This window comes from Nicotiana sylvestris, chromosome 6 (assembly GCF_000393655.2).
Source record: "Nicotiana sylvestris chromosome 6, ASM39365v2, whole genome shotgun sequence".
NCBI classification, from domain to species: domain Eukaryota; kingdom Viridiplantae; phylum Streptophyta; class Magnoliopsida; order Solanales; family Solanaceae; genus Nicotiana; species Nicotiana sylvestris.
In genome coordinates, this window is record NC_091062.1 from 186,260,335 (window position 1) to 186,283,675 (window position 23,341).

The 23,341-nt window shown below is 37.9% G+C and overlaps 2 protein-coding genes across 2 annotated transcripts; both read left to right on the forward strand.

Moving 5' to 3' along the window:
• The first annotated feature begins 1,284 nt into the window (after positions 1–1,284).
• On the forward strand, positions 1,285–9,042 carry LOC104221183 (pre-mRNA-splicing factor SLU7-like). The gene is made up of 10 exons (XM_009772184.2): positions 1,285–1,461; positions 2,476–2,639; positions 2,735–2,847; positions 3,274–3,687; positions 3,886–4,021; positions 4,111–4,410; positions 5,988–6,204; positions 7,968–8,071; positions 8,406–8,474; positions 8,559–9,042. The coding sequence occupies exons 1-10, from the start codon at positions 1,446–1,448 to the stop codon at positions 8,634–8,636; spliced, it is 1,611 nt and encodes a 536-aa protein (XP_009770486.1). The 5' UTR covers positions 1,285–1,445; the 3' UTR covers positions 8,637–9,042.
• A 10,888-nt stretch (positions 9,043–19,930) lies between these two features.
• LOC104221184 (uncharacterized) lies at positions 19,931–22,140 on the forward strand. The gene is made up of 2 exons (XM_009772185.2): positions 19,931–20,290; positions 21,688–22,140. The coding sequence occupies exons 1-2, from the start codon at positions 20,142–20,144 to the stop codon at positions 22,010–22,012; spliced, it is 474 nt and encodes a 157-aa protein (XP_009770487.1). The 5' UTR covers positions 19,931–20,141; the 3' UTR covers positions 22,013–22,140.
• Positions 22,141–23,341: the final 1,201 nt, after the last annotated feature.

Genomic DNA, 23,341 nt, shown 5'->3' on the forward strand with positions numbered 1-23,341 from the left:
GAGACTTATGGGTAGGCCGGTACCTTATCCCATTTGATGTCAAATAATCTTAGAGGCTTTGTAGACAAATGTTCATTTTGTACAGTATGTTAGAGGCCTTGACTGCCCAAATGTATTCATGTTTTAAGAAAGATGGTTCATTGATACATTATTTTTCCCACTTATAGTTATGCATTACGAGTTATGGCCCACCTATAATTATACATTACGAGTTGTGGCCTACTTATAGTTATACATTATGAGTTGTGGCCATGTTGACCCATGATAGGTACAGAAGAAAAACAAATGAGTTACAAAGTGATTCGCTCGAGCCAGTGCGGCACCGGATGCCAGCCACGCCTCCCCAGGTTTGGGGCGTGACAAAATTAAGAGGTTTTGCCTCATTTTTTAGCACCAAGATTTGCATACTCTCCCTTCTCTCTTCTATATTTCTGCATTTATTTTTTAAAAGCAAAAACGTAAGCATTAGTGTGGTTAACTGCCGTTTGTTAAGTTCGACGAAGTTATGTAATTTTCATTGCCGGTATTAAAGAATAGTTGTTCCGTTCTATTATGAGAGGAATTAATCCAACAATCTTGAACAATATTGAGGGGATTAAATTCCTTAAGGAAACACAATTTTGGGCTCGAAACATTATTCATTTCATTCTATTTCTTTCTTTGGTTTTTGTTTTTGTTTCATTTTGCTGAAGTTATATTTTTGAATACAGATACTAACACCTATCACCCCTAAACTATTTTGAAGTGAACACATTATCACAATGAGACAGGATATCCACATTTACTGAAAAACGGTGATATACACGTTATCAACCCATGGGTGTAACGATTCCATTTTAAAAAGTCCAAGAGGTGTAAAGGAAAGATTGGATATATTATTGAAAAGTCAGACTCGAATTTGGGGGTATTTATGCTCTTTCCCAAAATAAAAAGAGAAATGTATATTTTAGTTAATTCCAAATATATGGCCGATAAAATGTATAATTTTTTGGTATATATGTGTATTATATACAAAAAATATACATATTATATATACTTTTTGGTTAGTAAATGCAATTAATTTCGGCCGACCAGTTAATTTTGTATTTTGCCCAAATAAAAACTTGGATGCACAGGGATGCACTTTGGGCTCTCATGGTTTTCTGGGCTGGACATCTGTTTTCCTTTGGAATACGTCTAAGCCACTTTAAAGCCCAAATACAGGCCTAACAAAAGTGGTTCTGGGCTTCAAATTTTTAACTAATTGGGCTTCAAATATTTAACTAATTTCGTCAATAATTTTTGGATCCAATAAAACAAACCCGAGCCTTTCTACCGAAAAAGGGATAAAAACCGAAAACCGGAAAGCCAATCAAAACAATTAGCGCATTGCTTGAATCTTTCTAGGGTTTGGGTGTTCGATCCTCTCTGATTTCTCATAGGAATTTGCATCTACAGAACTAATCATGGCTACTGCTTCAGGTACGCATATTTTCTGTGTTGGGATGTGCTAATATATGCTTGTAAGTACAATTTTTAGGTCATAATTGTCTTAAAATTAATTGTATTGGAATGATGCGGGTCCGAATAAAGCTGAATGGATATAATGATATTTATGGAGAAAGAATAAAACAAAGATATAGCGATCTTATATGTTTGGTATTTAGGGGTAGCTAACTTTTGCTGTTTTAAGTTTTTGTAGGTTTTAATTTCCTAATTTATCTTAAAATTTAATTAGTATTGGAATAATGGGGGTCTAAAAAGAGTTGAATGGATATGGTGGATTTTTGGAGAACGAAAAAAAAGAATGAAGATATAGTGGATGTATATGTTTGGGATTGAGGCCAGAGGCATAGCCATGATTTGAAGCTTATAGGTTCGGGATTCAAAGCCCTATTAAGTTATTGGGTCCGAAATTGATAATTTGTACTTATTAGATGGATTTCTTAAGACAAATACAAAGTTTGAATCATAGTTAGTGGTTCGGCCGAACATGTATTTTCAAGGCTAGCTCCGCCCCTGTTTGAGGCATAGTTATTTCTGTAGTTGTTGTTGCTGTGCTAACATCCAAATTAATTTGTATTTAGTTGGAATAATAGATTTATCATGGCTTCAGTTGCAATTGATGTTAAGGAGCTGTTTTGAGAATTTTTGGGAAAAGTTTTTGACACTATATTTTGGAGAAAAAGTTTATTCAAACAAAAAATGTGTTCAACAGCTTTTTTTGAAGATTTGCGAGTGTTTGTTAGTGGAAGAAGAGTTTTTCAATGAGAAATAAAGTTTTCGAAAAAGATGTCCTACAAGCAAATTAACACATGTTTTTCTAGAACTTCAAAAGAAACTTTTCAGAAACAAAACCCCACTTAAAGTTTGGCACTTTAATACTTTAATGGATCAAGTTCATGCTGCCTAAAGTTGTTTTCATAAAAGGGTGGTTGCTTCCTTATCAAAATCTTACATTTATCTGATGCAATTATGGTTTTGTAAAAAATGCAGTGGCTTTCAAGTCTAGAGAGGACCATAGGAAACAGTTGGAATTGGAAGAGGCGCGAAAGGCTGGTCTTGCACCGGCAGAAGTGGATGAGGATGGAAAAGAAATCAATCCTCACATTCCTCAGTATATGTCTTCAGCTCCTTGGTATCTCAATGCAGAGAGACCGGTATGTGTTTTCTCATTGTTTATAGCTTTAGTCAGTGTAGCATTTCTTGATTGTCTAGGCACGTTTTTGACATTCACTTGTTGTGCCACTTGAAGAGTTTGAAACATCAAAGGAAATGGAAATCCGACCCCAATTACACGAAATCATGGTATGATAGAGGTGCGAAAATATATCAGGCAGAAAAGTACAGAAAGGGTGCATGCGAAAAGTAAGTAAACCATTCCCTTTCTTCTTGGACGTTCCAGATGTACCAAATGGAATTGCATTCTTTCTGCTGTCCTTCATTGATGTAGAAATCATATCTCTTACCTATATGTTCAAAAAGAACTTCAATCAAAAGGGATTCCTCTGATATGGAAATTTGAATCTTATTGTTTGGTATTATATTTACTGGGTGGTTGTTGTATTGTTTGGTATTATATGGCTAGCTAAACTTACTTCAGTTCTTGGTCTATTCTTTTTACTTGGGAAAGCTTCTGTTTCCAATTCTATAAATAGAAAAGACAAAAAAAATTTGGATTCCGGAAATGACCAATCTTTAGTAATCTTTTGTGATTGTTCATCAACGCCGAAATAGTATTGCTCAATATGCTATTTTTTACATGATTCCCTGAATATAATGTGCTTGGCACAGCTGTGGAGCAATGACCCATGATGCTAAGTCATGCATGGATAGGCCCCGCAAATTAGGAGCAAAATGGACGGGAAAGAATATTGCTCCTGATGAGAAGGTAGAACAGTTTGAGCTGGATTATGATGGTAAAAGGGACCGTTGGAATGGTTATGATGCTGCTTCCTATGCCCATATCATTGAACGATATGAAGCAAGGGATGAAGCAAGAAAGAAATATCTGAAAGATCAACAGCTAAAAAAGTTGGAGGAGAAAAATAACAAAGAGGATGAAGAAAGAGGCGATAGCGAAGATGAAGATTTTGAAGATGCTTTGAAGGTAGATGAAGCCAAGGTTGATGAAAGCAAGCAGATGGATTTTGCAAAAGTTGAGAAGCGTGTACGAACCACTGGTGGTGGAAGCACAGGGACTGTTAGGTCTGTCTTTCTTAATATCTTTTCATCTTTGATACCTTCCTGCCCATTTACTTTTGGGGTCCATGGTTTTTTTTGGTGGGGCGGGGTAGCCACGAGGGGTTAACTGAATGGCTGACTTGTACTATGTAGAAAGCACATAGTACACATATAGGCCCGAGTGTTACTTTATCAAGCTACTGATGCATCTGCATTGTCCAGGAATCTACGTATCCGGGAAGATACAGCAAAATATCTTCTTAATCTTGATGTCAATTCTGCACATTATGATCCCAAGACCCGGTCCATGCGTGAAGATCCTCTTCCTGATATGGATCCAAATGAAAAATTTTATGCTGTAAGTGCACTTCTGGTCCACCAAATAGTACTGATTTTCATGGTTTATGTTGTTTTTACTCAGTCATCCTTTTTTGTTTCCTCTTATAGGGAGATAACCAAAATAGAGTTAGTGGTCAAGCATTGGAGTTCAAACAGCTGAATATTCACGCATGGGAAGCTTTTGATAAGGGTCATGATGTGCATATGCAAGCAGCTCCATCCCAAGCAGAACTGCTTTACAAAAATTACAAGGTTAACAAGGAGAAACTGAAGTCACAAACAAAGGAGGATATCATGGAGAAGTATGGTAATGCTGCTAGTGAAGAAATACTCCCAAGAGAACTACTGTTGGGTCAGAGTGAGAGAGAAGTTGAATATGATTGTGCTGGTAGGATTGTGAAGGGCCAGGTAATTCTTTTATCAAAAGCTGCATATTAGTGCATGAGTCACTTGGGCCAGGTAGGGTAAGGTCTGCGTACACACTAACCCTTCATAGACCCTACATGTGGGAATATACTGGGTATGTTATTGTTGTTGTTGTTGGTGGGGATGAATTACATACCATAATGGTATATATTAAATATTTATATTCATCTTAACCTTCTTCCATATGTAGACTAGCTAAGTAGATGCTTGATGCATGAGTCATGCCCAATGCTTGAATGTGTACATTTATGTTTGCCATATGAGACAAGCCATGCACAATTATTTATACCATCTCGCCCTCTTAAGGAAATAGTATTGGGATATAGTTTTTGAAAAGAAAGATCAGGAATATAGTTACTTCAAGATATTGAGATAGAATGATCAGATGCTTTTACAACCTTTTCAACTATGATGGGCTTTTATGGTATTTTCTGATCATACCAGCTAAAGGTTAACATTTGAGCATGGCAATTCTTTTAAGTTATGTTTTCCTATCTACTCTAAAAATTTGATTTCGACTCCAAAGTTACATGGATAACTGTCGTAGTTTATATTTTACAATATTTATGGGCTCATGTACTGCAGCTAGAATAAGAGAGGAAGAGAGTCAAATAATTAAATAACGTTTCTCTTTGTCAGTCACCTGACAAAGATAGAAGCAGAATGTTCTGCGGTGTTTCTTTAAGCTGTACTTCACAGCTCATTACTGGCAAAGCTGTAATGAACAGCTTGTGGGCTGGTTGGATTGCATTTATTTGGGTTCATTCTCCTTCCTTCCATTGTTAATTTACATCTGCAAGTGAAATAGGATTCAACAAACTGTTTAATTTTCATTATCCTCTTGCTTTCGGGGCTTCTGGGAACCGCATCAGTATCCAATCTCTGAAGGGTTTAAGTTCCCTTCACCTTTCAGTTCCAGCAATACAATAACGTTATCATTATTTCCTACTTCAAATATCGCGAACCAAATAATCTAAGCAATCATCCTCACCTTACATCGTATCTAGCAATCCAGTCTTGATCGTACGGCCTTGTTCATCTCAATCAGAGGCGTTTTAACATCTTTTTTGAAGAATGCAGCTATTTCCATTCTTATCCTACCCAAGTTCATCCAAACTGAAACAACCTGTTATATTAAGATCCTCCAGAAATGTTACTTATTGAACTCTTTGAAAAATTACTCATCTAAAAATGAATGTACACAGATACCTCAAAGAACGATCATCTGCCTTTCTAATGTCCGATTCAATACTTTAGAGATCTATCCTCATTTAAATTAACATCATCAGGGCAGCGGCAACTGAGGCAATTCTCAGATACTGTCTCCAAATCCTACTCTCTTTTGAGGAATGTCCACACCACTGAAGTTTTCAGACTAGTCAGCAGGATGCAAAGAAGCATTTACTCCATCTTCTGAGGAAATAGGGTAGAATCAGAAATATCACTAGAAATATCATTTAAGAGTGGATAATGTCTATAAAAATGTTTGCTAGATTCATTTGTTTGTTTTGGCCTAATTTTTGAGTAGCTTGGCTGAATTTATGAGTTGCTTGCTGTAGGAGATGTCTCTCCCTAGGAGCAAATATGAAGAGGATGTTTACATTAATAACCACACCACAGTTTGGGGTTCATGGTGGAAGGACCACCAGTGGGGTTACAGGTGCTGCAAACAAACGATCAGAAACAGCTATTGCACAGGTGCTGCCGGAATTGAAGCAGCTGAAGCTTCTGCTGATCTTATGAAGGCCAATATTGCTCGCAAAGAGTCGGCTGAAGGTTAGTGTTTTCTATTGAACTTCAAGTTGTTGCTTCCTCTTGTCAAAAAATTAGTAGGCATGCTTTAATCAGTATGATATTCCATTTTCCTAATAACCAAACTTTCACAATTCTTTGTAGTTTGCTTTTAATTTGTATTTAATTATTTATATCACCCGAAATATTACATGATATCTTCAACTCTCTTCTTAGAGCACATTCTTGTTGTCATACTGGTAATATACAGCAGTATTAACATGGTACTCAAGGCTCTAGTTTTGTGCTGTCCGCAGTGGAGGGGGTTTGGGGTGGGGGAATTTAGCAAGAAACTGGCCATGTTTTCTCCCGCTCTCTTTATTTTTGAAATACCATTGGTTTTTCTATAGTTTGAGTTGGATTTGGAAATCCGATGTATTAGTGATATCTGCGTATTTTTTGATTGATACACTATTGATAAGTTCTGGGATTTCTTTGGGTCAAGATTCTGAGAATTTTATCATTAAACAACTGAAAATTAAGTAAATTGTTGAAGGAATTTGTCCTTTGATTAAACCAATTAGTTTTTCTCTTCTGACAGTGCTATTATTATTTTTTGTTTGCTCGATGCTACTATATAAGTATATATATAGTCAGCCAACTGTTTAATCTCCTTGATTTTCATGCAAAAAAACAACTGAACCTATAATGGGATAGAGGAGGTAGTGGCTTTGTTTTATACTGAAGAAAATAAAAAAGCTTTTTGATACTAATGTGAGTGAAATATATTCAAGATAAGGTCAGTGTATGTCTTAAGACTTTTTCTTTTTGCTCTTCCTTTTTGTATGTGTTTTATTCAATGGAAGAAAGTTGTCTCGAAAGACCTACAATCTGTTGTAATTAATGCAGACTTCGCGAACGAAAGGACACAATGGAAGAAAAAGATTTATATATGCTACACCAATTAGTTGGGAATATCTTTTGAACATGTTAATATGTTTTACTTTAGGTCTTATGCTTTCTGGGAGTCTTTTAGCACTATTAGAGATTCTTATGCTAGTAGGAAATATAGAGAACTTCTGGTACTTATTATTTTTATGATTGTATTAGGGTAGCCTGTCTACATCACCCCCTTGGGGTGTGGCCCTTCCTGGGACCCCGCGTGATGCCTTGTGTGAGCTGCCCTTTTTATTTTATCTTTTATGATGTTAGGTTGAGATTAATTAACTGGGAAACATTGTTAATGAGATCCACATAGTTGACCCTCACTTGTTTGGGACTGAGTCGTCGTTGTTGTATTATATGTGTTTGAAATGTATGCTCGGGATTAGATGTTGAGACTTTAATTACATAGCAGTTGTATTTCGTACTTCCTCTAGATTGCTGACATTTCGCCTTTTTTTTTTCTCTTTGAACTTTGGTTAATAACTTGGTTATACTTCCTCTAGACTTTAAACCTTGTGTTTTTCTTGGGTCAGTGTAACAGTAGACCTTGACATAAGTCAAAGGAGTTATTTTTCTTTCCTTTGACCATCTTCTTTATTCAGTATGTGATATATTTACAAGCTACTGAGAGGGAATTGTGGGTGTGACGACACAGTTGTCCGTGAACTGTCTGATTTCCAAGTCTTAGCTTTTCTAAGATTCGAATCTGTAGGCAAGTATATTTTCCTAATGTGGCATGAACCCCATGTTTGCAAGTGGGATCTTTTTTAGCCTGTTACTTTGTATGGATACTTCTGCATAGTGTAGCTATCTGTTTTAGTTTTAATCTTTATTATCTGGTCATCAATATGTGATCAATCTAGACACACATGCGCCGGTTGAGGAGAGGAGGCTCGCTACTTGGGGTACTGAAGTACCTGACGATTTGGTTTTGGACGAGCAAAAGCTGGCTGAAGCACTTAAAAAGGTATCCCCTTTAACCTGTTCTTGATACCCTCGATGCCACTCTTGCACTGTCAATTCATTCATTTTCCTCTTTTATTTTTGGAAACAAAATGTAATTTGCTGTGTTTGGGGGCGGGTCAATAGTTCATGTGCGCAAAGAATGATATCAGAAGGGGGGAGAGACCCTCACCTGGAGACAGAGGAGGAGCTCTTTCTGAGTCAGACGGATAGGGGTTGGGCAGATACAATAGCCTGACTGGATCCGTCTGCTGTAATATGGATTGTCAGTTGGCTCTAACTCACTAAATCTGGATGCTCTAATATGGTCTAAAATTTTGGACTTCTTTTCTGAGCAGGAGGATGAAAAGAGAAGAGAAGAGAGGGATGAAAGGAAAAGGAAATATAATGTGAAGTACAATGACGAGGTACATCTAAATCTTCAATTTTTAGCTTTCAACTCTCTTCTGTATCTTTACTTTTTTGTTCTCTTACCACATTTGTCTTTCTAGGTTACACCGGAAGAAATGGAAGCCTATAGGATGAAAAAGGTCCTCCATGATGATCCAATGAGGGACTTCCTGCATTGAGTTATGAATGTGGCGGAACCTTTCCAAGTCGCAGAAGTGGAAAGTCCTTGCTGCTCTTGCTGCAAATGCGTCTGTTTAGGTAGCAGTTGCCATCACATGCATGTAGGTGAATTGTACCAGGGGAATGAGAGATTACTTTTGTGTGCTGTTCGTCGGTCCTTTCTGTGATTTGGTATTTGTTGCAGTGTTTGTTTAAGGTGAAATACTCTTCCCAGGAACCACCCAGTAAAAAAGTTACAGAGAAGAAACTCCACTTCTGAATGCCTGTATATATATGTGCTACTTTAAACCCACTTCTCCGTTATTGCAATTGAATTTGGGTCGAGAGTTGTGTACGTCCTGATCTCTTGTTTATACATACGTAGTAGGTCTTTAATGAATCGTGGTTTTCAGACTTTATATTTTAGTTGTTGTCTTTATCTCCTTTTTATAGCACAAAAATTGGTTGTGGAGCTTAGCGGTAGGCCTGGCTGGTTTCTGGTCTTCATTGTGCTATTAATGTGCTTTCACTTTATCCCTCTCCCTTCAAGATTGTCTCCTTGCATCTCACGAGCTCATCTAAACAATCATGCGCAATCAGTTTTTAAGCAATAAATGTTGGAACGAAATGGGTCCAAACAAAGCAAAATGGATTGTTAGAATTCATATATACTTGGATTTCAATGAGTTTTGGGAATAAGATATAGTAATTATTATTTTTGTTGTATTACCTTCCATTTCAACTCTATATGATATTCTTTCCTCTTTAGTCTACTCAAAAGTGACTGGCACCTTTTTATACTCCGATTTTTTTTAAGTTCATCTTTCTTATTTTACTTTTAGTGACATTCCACTAGAAATAACATGTTTCAAACTAACGCCAAGGGTATATAGCCAATGTGTCACATGTCATCTTTTTTCTTCTAAAGCTTAATATCTAATCCTACACCGATATATACATTTTTTTTTTAAAATTAGAGTTGTGCAAGTGTTCAGTAAATAAAATTCAAACTTAATAAGACGACTAGCCTGTTTAGGCTACAACTAGTACTAGAGAATAGACTATGATAAGATATTCAATTATCAAGATAGCATCAATGGCTATTGGGCAATTAAGTGTGATTTGCTTGATAAGGGAAAGAAAAAACGTCCCAATAATGCTTTTTTGGCACAAAATACGATTATACAGTTTAAAAAAAAGTTACATTTTTAACTAAAATGTAGTATAATATTGCGTTTTACTTTAACGAAAAGTTAGCCGTTAAAGTTAAACGCAGTATTATACTGCGTTTTATTAAAAAAATAGTTTTATTTATAGGAAAATGCATTATAATAATGCGTTTAAGGAAAACGCAGTATTATACTGCGTTTCCCTATAAAATTTGGGCCCACCATAATAACAGTTCTGCAGGACTGCAGAGAATATTTATTTTTTAGTGTAAAACGTATTATAATACTACGTTTTACACTGAAACGTATTATTATACTAAGTTTTACACTAATTTTTGGGCCCACCAATAAGTGTTCTGCGGATAACTGACATAACAATAATTCAAATACATAAAACGTGGTATTATACTGCGTTTTACATAAAAAAATTCTGCACTGCAAGCTCGGACTTGCCTTATTTAAAGGCGTTTGAATTTTATGAAAATCCATTCAAAACTTTCCTTCAAACTTCCGTTCATACTTCTCTCTTCTTCTTATCAATCATTTTTTTATAATGTTTGAAGAGCCAAAAATAAGGGTTTCATTATATTGGGGAGGGGGGGGGGAGGGAAGGTGAGGTTGTGTTGGAGAATAACTCTGTGAGGTATAGCTCACCTCCACAGTGTCATGTTAAATTGCCGCTTACAATGGAGTACAATAAATTGGTATCATTGTTACGTAAAAAATGAGTGGGAGGAAACGTTCATTTAACCTTAAAGTAACCGGTAGATTTCCGTATTCAGTGACTCCGCAGGGGTTTGCTTATTCTTCTGAGTTTAACATCGAAGATGATAAAACTCTTAGAGATTTTTTGCGGATTCCGGATGAATACAGGGAGTTTATTGTAATAAAATTGTTGGAAATGTACGTCAAGGTTGAAAACGTTCCCAATAATGAGGGTGTGCATAGTAGGGATAACCCCCAGTCATCGGATGGTTATTCTGGAGCAGTTTTGCCGGACAGATTGCTGATGAAAGAGCTTGCCTTGATTTAAACTTGTCACCACCGGCGAATGAGCAGCCACAAAATAATTTTTCGACTTTATATAATCCACAAGACAACAGGTAAACTTCAATTTTTCTACGCTTTAGCGATGTTTATTTTATGTTTTAATTGGATTTGTATTAACACTCATATTTTTCATAGGGGGTACCGTCCGAATATGAATTTTACAAGTTATGACCCCGCCCTAGTTGGAATATGCGTAGTTCTGGCGTATTGGACCACGGTGGTCCATTCGGGAGTCATCACCAACAAAAAAATATCCATCATGAAACGTCAAGACAGTACGACTTGTAAGTAAAGTGATATAGCTATATGTAAAATATTTATCTAGTTGGGTAGCTTATCATTTTGTTCTTTTTGTGTAGTGAAAACGAGCAACTTGATGCTCCTGACCTCACACAGTTGCCCATAGACGACGTACTGACTCGTGATATGGCAGATGCGCAGAGTCAGGAAGATGATAGTGATTATAACAACAATGCGGATGAGTCTGGAGATGACACACCCTTCCTTGATGAGGGTGATGACGAGGAGGAAGTGGATGCCGAACTTGAGCTGACGAGGGAGCATGCTCCTCCACCTCCCGCTAGACCAAGAGTGTACGAGTCCCACGTGCCATTTCATGAGCGGAATATTCCCTACCTTGATAATTTGCCAAGTATGCCGGACGTGGATGCCCTCACAAGGGATGATGACGAAATTCGGTCAGCGATGTGGGATGAGTCTAGACCAGCGGTGTTGGCAAAGGGCATGTATTTCCCGGATAAAGCTCGCCTAATTAAGGCTGTAAAAATCTACAGTGTAAGAGAGTGCCGTGAGATGACAGTAAGGGAGTCAACTATGGAGGTATACAAGGTTTTATGCCGTAGAGACTTTATGGGTTGTCACTAGATGTTGCGTGCCAGCAAGAAGAAATCAGGTTTGTGAAAAGTGGGTAAATTTATTAGCACCCACAGATGTGAAATGGACACATTTAATGAGAATCACTTCAACCTGGATGTGGACTTGATTTCTCTTGTCTTGATTCCATATTTGGAAGTGTCCATTAGGTTCAAGATTAAAGAGTGTATTACAGCCGTCCACCAGGAGTATGGTTGTACTATAACCAAAAGAAAGGCATATCTCGGTCGCAAACGTGCCTTTGAACTTATTTATGGCGACTGGGATAAGTCTTTTTCATCTCTGCCCAGGTACATGGCCGCACTGCAACACTTTAACCCTGGGACTGTTGTTGAATGGAGGCGTGAGTGGAGTCCGGACAGACCCGAATATATTTTCAACTATGTGTTCTGGTCATTTAAACCAGCAATTGATGGTTTTGTGCATTGTCGTCCTGTAATTTCCATAGACGGTACTCATGTCTATGGAAAGTATGATATTAAGCTTTTGATTGCAGTTGCAGTAGATGCCAACAGACAAATATTTCTACTAGCTTTTGCCATTTGTGCCAACGAAAGCGAAGAGACGTGGACGCTTTTTTTTGAACCACTTGAAGCAGCACGTTGTCAAACAACGTTCAGGTATTTGTCTAATATCTGATCGACATGGTGGTATTTTAAGTTCTGTACGGCACTTGCCTGAATGGCAAGAACCCTATGCATATCATCGTTACTGTGTGAGGCACCTGAAGGCCAATTTCTAGAAGAAATATCCTGACAAGGCCTTGCATGACTTAATGTGGATGGTTGCAACTGAGCACCAGCAGTGCAAATTAATGAGGCGCATGGAAGCAATCCGGCAGTTAGATCCACAAGCCTATACTTGGCTGATAGGACATGAGCTTCACATGTGGATATTGCATGCTGATGGCGACAGACAATGGAGAGCCCCGACTACAAATGTGTCAGAGTCATTCAACAGCTTGTTGAAGTCTGCCCGTGGATTGCCTGTCACTGCCATGGTCCGCATGACATTCAAACAGAGTGCGGAGAGTCTAGTTGAAAGGCATGGAGCTGCGTCGGCATTGTTGGACAGGGATGTTCAATTTATGTCAATACCACTAGAAGATTTGAAAGGTACAGGAGGTGAGCACATTGGCATTCATTTTTACAGTACGATCACGACTGGGGTATTTTTGAAGTTAAGACCGCTATCCGCGAACACTGTGGGAATAATCTACAGACGGTGAATGAAGCCAGAAGGTTGTGTTCATGTGGGAAATAGAAAATCTATCATATGCCGTGCGCACATGCCTTGAAGTGCTTTCAACAAGTTGGTTTAGGGGCAACCAACTATATTGATAGGTAATACAATGTTGCTGCATACGTAAACACGTATAGTGGGCAGTTGCAGCTATTAGGTGCTGAGCATTATTGGCCGCCGGAACCTTTTAAGATGGTGTGTAACAAGGACTATTTGCGCAAGCTGTAAGTGCAAAAAAGAACGCGTATACGGAACCAAATGGATATTGGTGACACCGTTTATGCGCGTAAATATGGCATATGCTCGCAAATAGGATACGACCGTCGTAAATGTCCTTCAGGTGGTGTGCGTGGCGGTGGTAATCTAGCTCATGGTGCAAGTTCGTCGAATGCACCCAACTATCAAGGATACCCCTAGTCTTTTATTTTCGTATTGTTTTTTGTAATACATGTCTGTACTTGTGTATGTTGCAATATCTATCAAATAAAATTATGTTCCACAATCTTGTTACATCTTATTTTTTAACATGACCTTTTGGTATGGTTGTTCAAATATTAAACTTATTGGTGTTAGTAAAGAAGACCAAGATTGTGAAATAAAAAAATTACATATTAAAAAATAATTTTAATATGTAAAGCATGGTACAATACTACGTTTTATCAGAAAAAACTTTAATATGTAAAGCGTAGTACAATACTACGTTTTATCAGTTGTCTTGTCGTTCTGAAAATAGCTGAAATGACTGCGAAAAAGCTGTTTCGTTTCAGAAAAACTTTTATATGTAAAGCGTGGTATAATACTACATTTTATGTGAAATCTTGCCTGTAAATAACGGACGCATTCTAGTTATTTTCTGCGCTTAATAATAACCAATAATAAATATTTCCATAAAACCAAAGTTTCTCTTTAAAAAATGTCTCAATAACCCCTTTATGTCCCAAGGTGCTATTGCGAAAAAAATACAGTATGTACAATTGGTGGGAAGAAGGTGGACGCCGCTACTGGGCGTGTATGAACAAGTTTGATAGGCAACCCGACGAGCCTACATGTGATTTTGAGGTATGGATGGATGAACCATGTAAGCAGGAATACTACAAAGACAGAATTTATGATCTTCATAAGTTGTGTACGAGGCAATGGGAAAGAGAACGCCGATCCAACCAAGAAATTGAGGAGTTGAAAGCGAAACTCAAGGAGGTGGGAGAAGAAAAAAAAAGTTGGAAGACCAACTCAATTGGTTGGAGCAGAGAGTACTAGCCGGTCGTGACTAAACAGTGGCTTGTACGTGTTGAATGTAGTAGTGTATCTTTATGTTTTCCTTGTCAAGTATTTTCATTAGTTGTACTGTTTATTTTTGTTATGTGTATCTTTAGGTTTGCTAAGTTTGTGTTTGTGCTGTCATGTTAAAATAAAATTGTTGTTCAAATTCTGTTACAATAAAAATATTGTTAAAATAGAATTGTTGCCATTATTTATATAATGTATTATTTTCTTCATAGAATTGTTTAAATATTCAACTTATTGGTGTTACTAAATAAGACCAATCTAAAAATTAAAAAAAAAATATATGCAAAGCGTGGTATAATACTACGTTTGTAATATGCAAAGCGTGGTATAATACTACGTTTTGTGAGTTGTCTTGTCGTTCTCAAAAAAGCTGAAACTACTGCGGAAAAAGCTGTTTTATTGCAGAAAAGTTTAATAGGTAAAGCGTGGTATAATACTACGTTTTGTGAATTGTTTTGTCGTTTTAAAAAAGTTGCAAACCATGTGAAAAGGCTGTTGCGTTCCAGAAAAAATGTAATATGCAAAGCGTGGTATAATACTACGTTTTGTGAGTTGTTTTGTCGTTCTCAAAAAAGCTGAAACGACTGCAGAAAAAGCTGTTTAGTTGTAGAAAAATTTAATATGTAAAGCGTTATATAATACTACGTTTTGTGAGTTATCTTGTCGTTCTGAAAAAGCTGAAAACCATGTGAAAAAGCTATTTTGTTTCAGAAAAATTTAATATGTAAAGCGTGGTATAATACTACATTTTATGTGAAATCTTGTCTATAAATAACGGTCGCATTGTAGTTATTTTCTGCGCTTAACAACAACCTATAGCAAATATTTCTATAAAACAAAAGTTTCTCTTTAAGAAATGTCTCAACAACCCCTTTATGTCCCAAGGTGCGACTGCGGAAACAAAAGCATGATGTGCGATTGTTGGAAAGAAGCTGGACGCCGCTACTGGGCGTGTATGAACAAGTTTTATAGGGAACCCGACGTACCTACATGCAATTTTTTGGTATGGATTGATGAACCATGTGAGCAGGAATACTACAAAGACAAGTTGTATCATCTTCATAATATGTGTACGAGGCAGTGGGACAGAGAGCGCTAATCCAAGCAAGAAATTGCGGAGTTGAAGGCGAAACTCAAGGAGGTGGAAGAAGAGAAAAAAAGCTGGAAGACCAGCTCAAGTGGTTGGAGCAGAGAATACTAGGCGGTCGTGACTAAACAATGGCATGTACGTATTGAGCGTAGTAGTGTATCTTTATGTTTCCCTTGTCAAGTGTTTTCATTAGTTGTACTGTTTGTGTTGTGTTAGGTTTGCTATGTTTGCGCTTGTATTGTACTGTTAAAATAAAATTGTTGTTCAAAGGCAGTTAAAATAAAATTATTGTTAAAATAGAATTGTTGCCATTATTTACATAATGTAGTATTTACACAAAGTACAAACATAAGTAAATTAATGAGTCCCGCAGCCTGTGTGTTTTAGTGCTGCTGCTGGCCTGAGTCGCATCCCCTGTCGTTCGGGTACACTATCGGGATCATCATCATCAAGTCGCCTCTTTATGTGAGGATGCGCAGCAGCATCAACAGTACAGCTGGCAGGATCGGTAGAAGAGGCCGTCGGGCCGTCAGCAACCTACAAAACAAGTACTAAGCTTAGCATATGTGAAAATGTATATTAGTATTGTACGTGTTAAGTCAAAAATATTTTCTCACCGTGGTCTCGTCGGCCTCTTGAGTATATGCATCCGTGGTGTCCTCATCAGCGCATACAGTGGCCTCCGTGATGGGCTGGGGCGAAGCCTTAATAAGAAAATTAAAAATTAATTAATGGCAAATCATTAAGGAAAAGAAAACAAATTGAAATTTTATAGTAATACAAACATACCTGCGCCTGTGGTAGATCCGCATCAACCGCCGGGGATGAGGCATAACTCAACCTGCGCCCGCCATCCACGTCCCGAGTTGGCTGATCCTCAACTGTGGTAGATGGGCCTGAAAAGAACTGGTCTACATCTTCATCGAATTTACCCGTGATCAACAATGTATCTGACGGGGTGACCTGCGATTCTGGCAGAGATAGCTGAAGGCTGTACAACGACATGCTGCTGGAAGGCTTATCTAGCCGAGGGAAATAACCCGGCTGATCATCTACAAGATCCTCATCATGTGCCTTAACAGGTGGGTCGACAGGTGCCTCAGCGCCCCCTTGCTAGGGACCACCTCCTCGCCATCCCCCGCGACTTCGTGGGGCACCCCTGCCTCGTGGGGCACCCCTCCCTCATGCCCTACCCCTGCCTCGTGGGACATCCCTACCCCTATGGTACTCCTCTGGCGCTGCATACTTAGCCTTGTGATCCAACCTCGCGCCATCTCTCGCTTGATACAAGGTCCGACGAGCCAGCTCTTCCACCCGCCGACCATACTCAACGACTGTAGCACTGTCGCCATGCTGCTGCATCTCCTGTCCCAACTGGTAGAACATGTGATACCTAGTAGCCTGCGCAACATTTAAAATATTAATTAAATAACACTATATCACAATTATAAAATATTAATAAGCCACAAAAAGATGCCAGTGCCTCGTGCCTCCCGGCGTATGGTCTGTACCGATTGCCATGTACATGAATGGGGTTCCCGATCATCAGTTGGGTGTGACTGCGGTATCATGACATATGCAGCTCAATAGTGGCCTCCTGAATATGTGAAAGTGGTGACGGAATACGGTACTCTCGCTGGTCCCAAATATGGACCTGCTGCTCTAGCCATCCTACAAATTCATCGTCCACCCTGGTACGGTCATCCCGCTGATAATGTGTAGGCACCCATGCAGGCTACCCCAGTATAGGCTGGGGATGGTGAAACTGGCGAAGCACACGCTCTGTGGCATGATTCTCAACCACATCGAAGAAGATCATCGGGACGGAAGTGCTCCAAAGCAGTCGGTCGACTGAGCAATAATCGGGCAGTTGAGCTAGCAACTCGTCGCTGTATGTCGTCCACTCAAATAATAACATAAAAGTGAATATGCGCAACACAAGTGAATTTATAACAAGTAAGTTTAGGTACATATTTACTTGTCTGGCCACCAGCATATCTAACACATCCTTGACAAGGGGAAGATTATGATGAGCATCAGTCCCTCGATAGTTCCCACGCCGGAGAACCCACCTCATAGCTAGAGGGAGAAACGGAGGTGCTACACCCGGCTCTAGTGGTGGTAGAGGCAGGATCCGCTGCCAGGCCCAAACCTAAGATAAAAGGTTGACGCAAAATTTAAGAGTTATTTTGACCATATAGAATTCGGAGTAATGAATAGAGTATTCGAAAATGTTGTCACCTGTAGAAGCGGCAGAAAACCACATATGTCTACCTTGTTGCCCATGCTCGCCCGACACATACTCCTGTACAGGTATGCTAGAATAGCAGCACCCCAGCTGTACCGAGGTAACTCATCTAACTGCTGCGGATGATGTAGAAAGCGCATACTCACTAGATTTCCCGAAGTGTTCGGGAACAAGAAACACCCAAAAAGAAGGAACAGTGCCAACCTCGTGTACCGGTCAATATGGATAGCCTCTGTCTCGCCGGTAATGTCGGGGTGCAATACCTCCATATATTCTCTGATAACTGTCATAGAAACGCGACTGCCCCCTCTAAGTGCAACCTCACCCTGTGGTCCGTAACCAGTATACTGCCCCAAAAAATCCAAATACTGGGGATGCATCATAGCTCTCATGTACTGGGGCAGTGCAATGGCCAGTCCATCTACACGCAGCCCATACAAAACCTGAACATCCTCAAGCGTGATGGTGGCCTCTCCAGTGGGCAGGTGAAAAGTGTGCGTCTCTGGTCGCCACCGCTCTATCAATGCCGTGATGAGAGACTAATCGAGCTGCATCCGCCCAATCCGAAAAATCCTAAGGAAGCCCGTAGCCTCTAGGCGATCAACTACGCGGGGATGGAAATGTCTCTCCCTCAAAAAGTCCCACAAATCGTCCGGTCTCTTGGCGCGGAGAGTCTGATCCAATAGATGTCCCTCCCATACATAGGAGCACCTATGGTCGCCCTGTAACACTAATATCTGATCCTCGGCTGGTCCAGGATGCACAGGTGGCAAGTCCATGTCGTCTACTGTAATTTAAACAATATTAATTGTGTGTTTGTGTTGTAACACATAGATAATACTCTGTCAAATTAAATAATTAATTATTTAATTGGATTGAGTAATTATCTATGGGTTCCAGGCTCGATATTTGAGGTCCAGTAGCACCAAGCTATCCTTAATTATTATGTGTGTCAATTTCAATAAGTTTAAAATTTTGTTAGTTTAATAAATTAAATAATTAATTATTTAATTGGACTGAGTAATTATCTATGGGTTCCATGCTCGATATTTGAGGCCCAATAGCACCAAGCTATCCTTAATTATTATGTGTGTCAATTTCAATAAGTTTAAAATTTTGTTAGTTTAATAAATTAAATAATTAATTATTTAATTGGACTGAGTAATTATCTATGAGTTCCAGATTCGATATTTGAGGACCAGTAGCACCAAACTATCCTTAATTATTATGTGTGCCAATTTCAATAAGTTTAAAATTTTGTTAGTTTAATAAATTAAATAATTATTATTTAATTGGACTGAGTAATTATCTATGGGTTCCAGACTTGATATTTGAGGCCCAGTAGCACAAAACTATCCTTAATTATTATGTGTGTCAATTTCAATAAGTTTAAAATTTTGTTAGTTTAATAAATTAAATAATTAATTATTTAATTGAACTGAGTAATTATCTACGGGTTCCAGGCTCGATATTTGACAACATATATTAATTTGTTAGTTTTGTAAGTTTATTTTTATAAATTAAAATAATTAATTTTGTAAAGTGTAATTGGATAGAGTTTGTAGTTAGTACATACTTAAACTACAGAAACTCTACGCTAAAAGGGTATATATTTTACACTACTAAAAGGCTCTATATTTACTGCGCTAAAAAACTCTATATTTTACTACGCTAAAAGGCCAATATTCTTTAAGCAAATAAATAATCTGAACTAAATAAAAACAACAAATATATGAACATAACATTCACGAAATTACATATAAAACAGTAAAAGATATTTGTGACAATTTCATTAACAATAAAAATTATTTATCAAGTTTTAACTATTTTTTGTCCCAAGGCTAATAATTCAATCCGGGTAAAAATAACATACAAATTTAAACGCAAACATAACACAAATCAACGTGGAAACACATTTAACGTGGTGACTTCTGTCGTGGGGAAGAAGAAGGGGGACCCTATATTTTATTATAGGGAAATGCAGTATAGTACTGCGTTTTCCTTAAACGTAGTACTATATTGTATTTCCCTTTAAAAAATAATTTTTTTTATTAAACGCAATATAATACTACGTTTAACTTTAACGGCTAACTTTTCGTTAAACTGAAACGCAGTATTATTCTGTGTTTTACGTAAAAATATAACTTTTTTTTTAACTGTATAAATATATTTTGAGTCCAAAAATAAGTCATTTTAGTTTAGGACTCTGTAAAAGCCACATGGTACTGCCATTTGCTAGACAGTCGACACAAACACTTTGCATCACATGACCCATGATATAATGTCTGTCCCAACAAGATTACAAATAAAGTAAAAAAAGAAGACGGGGGTTAGATTTGCAAACTGACAATAGTGAAAGCGATAGTTTCAATAAAGAAGATATAATTTCAAAATTTGCAGCATTTTCGAGGATGACCAAGTCCATCCATAAAAACAAGCAAAAAAGAAAAGAACCATTACAAAGAAGGAAATGAGTTATTCGGATCGAACCATTGTACACAAGTAGGAGCTTAATTAGTTACAGGTAAAACTTGCTGAAAAGAAAATGGCTAATTTTCTTATGCTCATTAATCGTCTGGCTCTTTTGGTGCTGTTAGTTACTTACTATTGTTGCTTGGGAGATTTGACGGTATATGCTCAACAGTTCAGACCTGGATTTGTATACACCAGAAACAGAGGGAGATGCACTCCTCAGTAAGACTCTTCTCTTCACTTTCTACTAATTTTCTCTCTTTTTTTTCTCCCCAAAAAAATAAAATAAAGAGTGAGGTAAATTTATCGTATCTAATTATTAGACTACAACATCAACAACAAACGCAGGAAGTACGGGGAGGGTAAGATTACGCAGCTTTACCCCTACTTCTGGAAGGGCACAAAGGCTATTTTCGATAGATCCTCGGCTAGCTATCTAATTTTTAAACTACAACAACAACCACAATCGAAAGTGGGTTCTGGGGAGGCCGATTATGTACGCAGCCTTACTCCTGCCCTGGAAGGTGAGATAGGTTATTTCCAATATACCTCGGCTAGCTATCTAATTATTAGACTAAATGAACTTAAATGGAGTGACATGAAAAGTGAAAAATTCTTGATCGACCTCAATTCGTAGAAAATTGAGGCATAATTGTTGTTAGTTAGGCTGGCAAACAATTTTTATCCTAGTGTGTGTATATATATAAGCTCTTGGTAAAACTTACCTATATCCGGTGTTTATCCCCGAATTATACAAATGTACCATGATAAGGCATAATTAAAGTGAGAGTAGTGCAGTACTAACTAATTATGGTTTACTAATAAGTCTCTACGTGAATAAGTATCATGAGACGAGCCAGGATTTAAACATCATGGGTTCGGGATTGTAATTCTTTTATGGTTGGAAATAACACGGGGTAGTCAGTTTTCGCACTGACAATTGAGAAATAGCCAGCGTTTACAAAGACATTGAAAAATAGTCATTGTTTTGCTGAAACACGGAAAGCCCAACATAATATGCTAGTATAAACTTCCAGCATATTATGTTGTAACTCCAGCACATGGAAAGTTGGATTATGGAGCTCCTGCATATAAACTTACAAACATATTATGTTGGAACTCCAGCACATTATGCTGGAATCTCATATATAAAAAATTCGAACTCTAGTATATTATGCCGAAATTTTTCCGGATTCTTTAGAGTGTTTTTGTTCAGATTTTATCTTTACAGGAAAAAATGGCTAAATTTCGATTACTTTTGAAATTTCTAAATTTCTGATCCCCCGCCCTTTTAAGTTAGTGCATTCTTTATTAATAGTTTGTACATATTCAATGAGTTTCGTAAGATAAATACATAGTTTGAACAAAAGTTACTGCATTTAACCGAACTCGCATCCACATGAGCTTATCGTCGAGTACAAGTAAACATTGGGAACAAGTAAGTTTAAACAATGGGTACAAGTAAGTTTTCCTAAAAACTGGAAACTGTTAATCCCCTGTTTCACTTGAGGATGGAAGATTTTTCATGGAACAACAGTAAAGACTATGAAAAAGCTGCATCTTTTATAAAATAACCAACCAACTAATAAAGCTGGTACTAATTTGCTAATGTTGTGCAGGTATTGGAGCAGCAGGAGAGAGTCATGGCCGAAGATGGTGCCACAGATGTCAACGGTATCAAAAGTGTTCGGCTCAAGGGCGTACGAGCGATACAGGTATGATCTTACATTACTTGAAGCTGCGGGAAGAAACGATGATAGGGACAATATATTTGCAAAATTAGTGAAGCAATCAACTGCAGCATTGTTGAATTCATATGCTAGAAAGAATTATCCATATAGCGCTTGGGAAGTAAAGACTATGCTCATTCAAGCTTTGGTTTCTGAAAAGTCTGCTGCTGTTTTGGCTCAACGTTTATCTGAAGCTAATGAAGCCTGCAATTAATGGAGTAGCTTCTTTTTTATTGTTTTTGAGTGACTATTAATGTGGTAAATCTTTTGTTAGCTTTTGTGTTTGGTGTGAGCTGTGAGGCTTTCATTGTTAATGCTAAATGTTATTACTGCTTGCCTCAACTGATCCGACGACTGTGTGATGGGCTGATGGCTATAGGGCAATGTAGAAGGTACCCCAATCTATAATCCGTGTAAGATCACTTAGCCTGGTGCATGCTTGGTGCATCAAGGTCCTGCTATGCGTGTGGTCCAGGGAAGGGCTGAATCATAAGGGTCTATCGTTTGCAGTCATACCCTGTATTTCTGCAAGAGACTATTTCCACGGTTCGAACCCGTGATCTCCTTGGCACATTGAAACAACTTTGCATATTACGCCAAGGCCTATAATACAATCAACTATTCAGCGTAAATAAATATGGATCACTATGACACCACATACCATTTGCTCATACTCGCAGATATTTTCATGTCAAGTTGGTTGGCTACACGTAGAGAGTGCCAACCATAGCTAGCGAAGAAAAAGTAGATGAAAATTGTGATTTCTGAGATCTAAAAGAATTTTATTTCCCTACTTCCTACTGGCACAATGAAGCATAATTAGCCGCATAGATTACCTGTGGGTAGCAAAAAGCAATGCAAGTGCTGCAACTGTCTTCTCTCCTCCTGAAAGCTGTTCCATATCTTGAAATATAGTTTTTTAAGTTTTTCAAATTTTCAAAAAAATTTCAAAGTACATCTTCCCGTGAAAAATAGAAATTTAATGGCCAAACACTAATTTCGAAAAAAAGTAAAAATTTTCGAAAAAGATGAAAAAAATTTCATGGCCAAACGTGTAAAATTCATCTTCATTATCCAAGTGAAGATATGTTGTCCCACCAAGAGGATGTGTATTGCTCTTTGTGAGTTGCTTGTACATCTGGTCAATTTTGCCACATATAAGATTGAAAGCTTTCATAAACAATTCATACCTTCAAACAGAACATGGAGATTGCAGACTTCAAACATTGTAAAAAGAAGGATAAAGATATGGTAGTCAACATTTGCTCCTTTTTGAAAAAAAAAAGAAGGACCGCCTGGTGCACAAGGCATCTCGCATTTACGCTAGACAGCCTAATGCAAGCATTAATGGCTGGTTCTACGGCTCGAACCCGTGATTTATAGGTCACACAGAGATCACACCCGTGATCTGACGTTAAGGCAGCAATTTTCTATGTAAAATCCACCTCGTGCTTCTCCCTCTCAGATGATTTACTGAAATAAAAATGTACATGCAAAGGAGGAAATGAAATATAACTGAGATGGAGGTGAATGTATAGCTAGT

Coding starts and splice junctions, on each gene's coding strand:
- LOC104221183 (XM_009772184.2), top strand. Junction 4,022..4,110: donor CAAATGAAAAATTTTATGCT/GTAAGTGCACTT, acceptor TTCCTCTTATAG/GGAGATAACCAAAATAGAGT. Junction 8,475..8,558: donor ATGTGAAGTACAATGACGAG/GTACATCTAAAT, acceptor TTGTCTTTCTAG/GTTACACCGGAAGAAATGGA.
- LOC104221184 (XM_009772185.2), top strand. CDS start 20,142: ATGGCTAATTTTCTTATGCTCATTAATCGTCTGGCTCTTTTGGTGCTG. Junction 20,291..21,687: donor AGAGGGAGATGCACTCCTCA/GTAAGACTCTTC, acceptor AATGTTGTGCAG/GTATTGGAGCAGCAGGAGAG.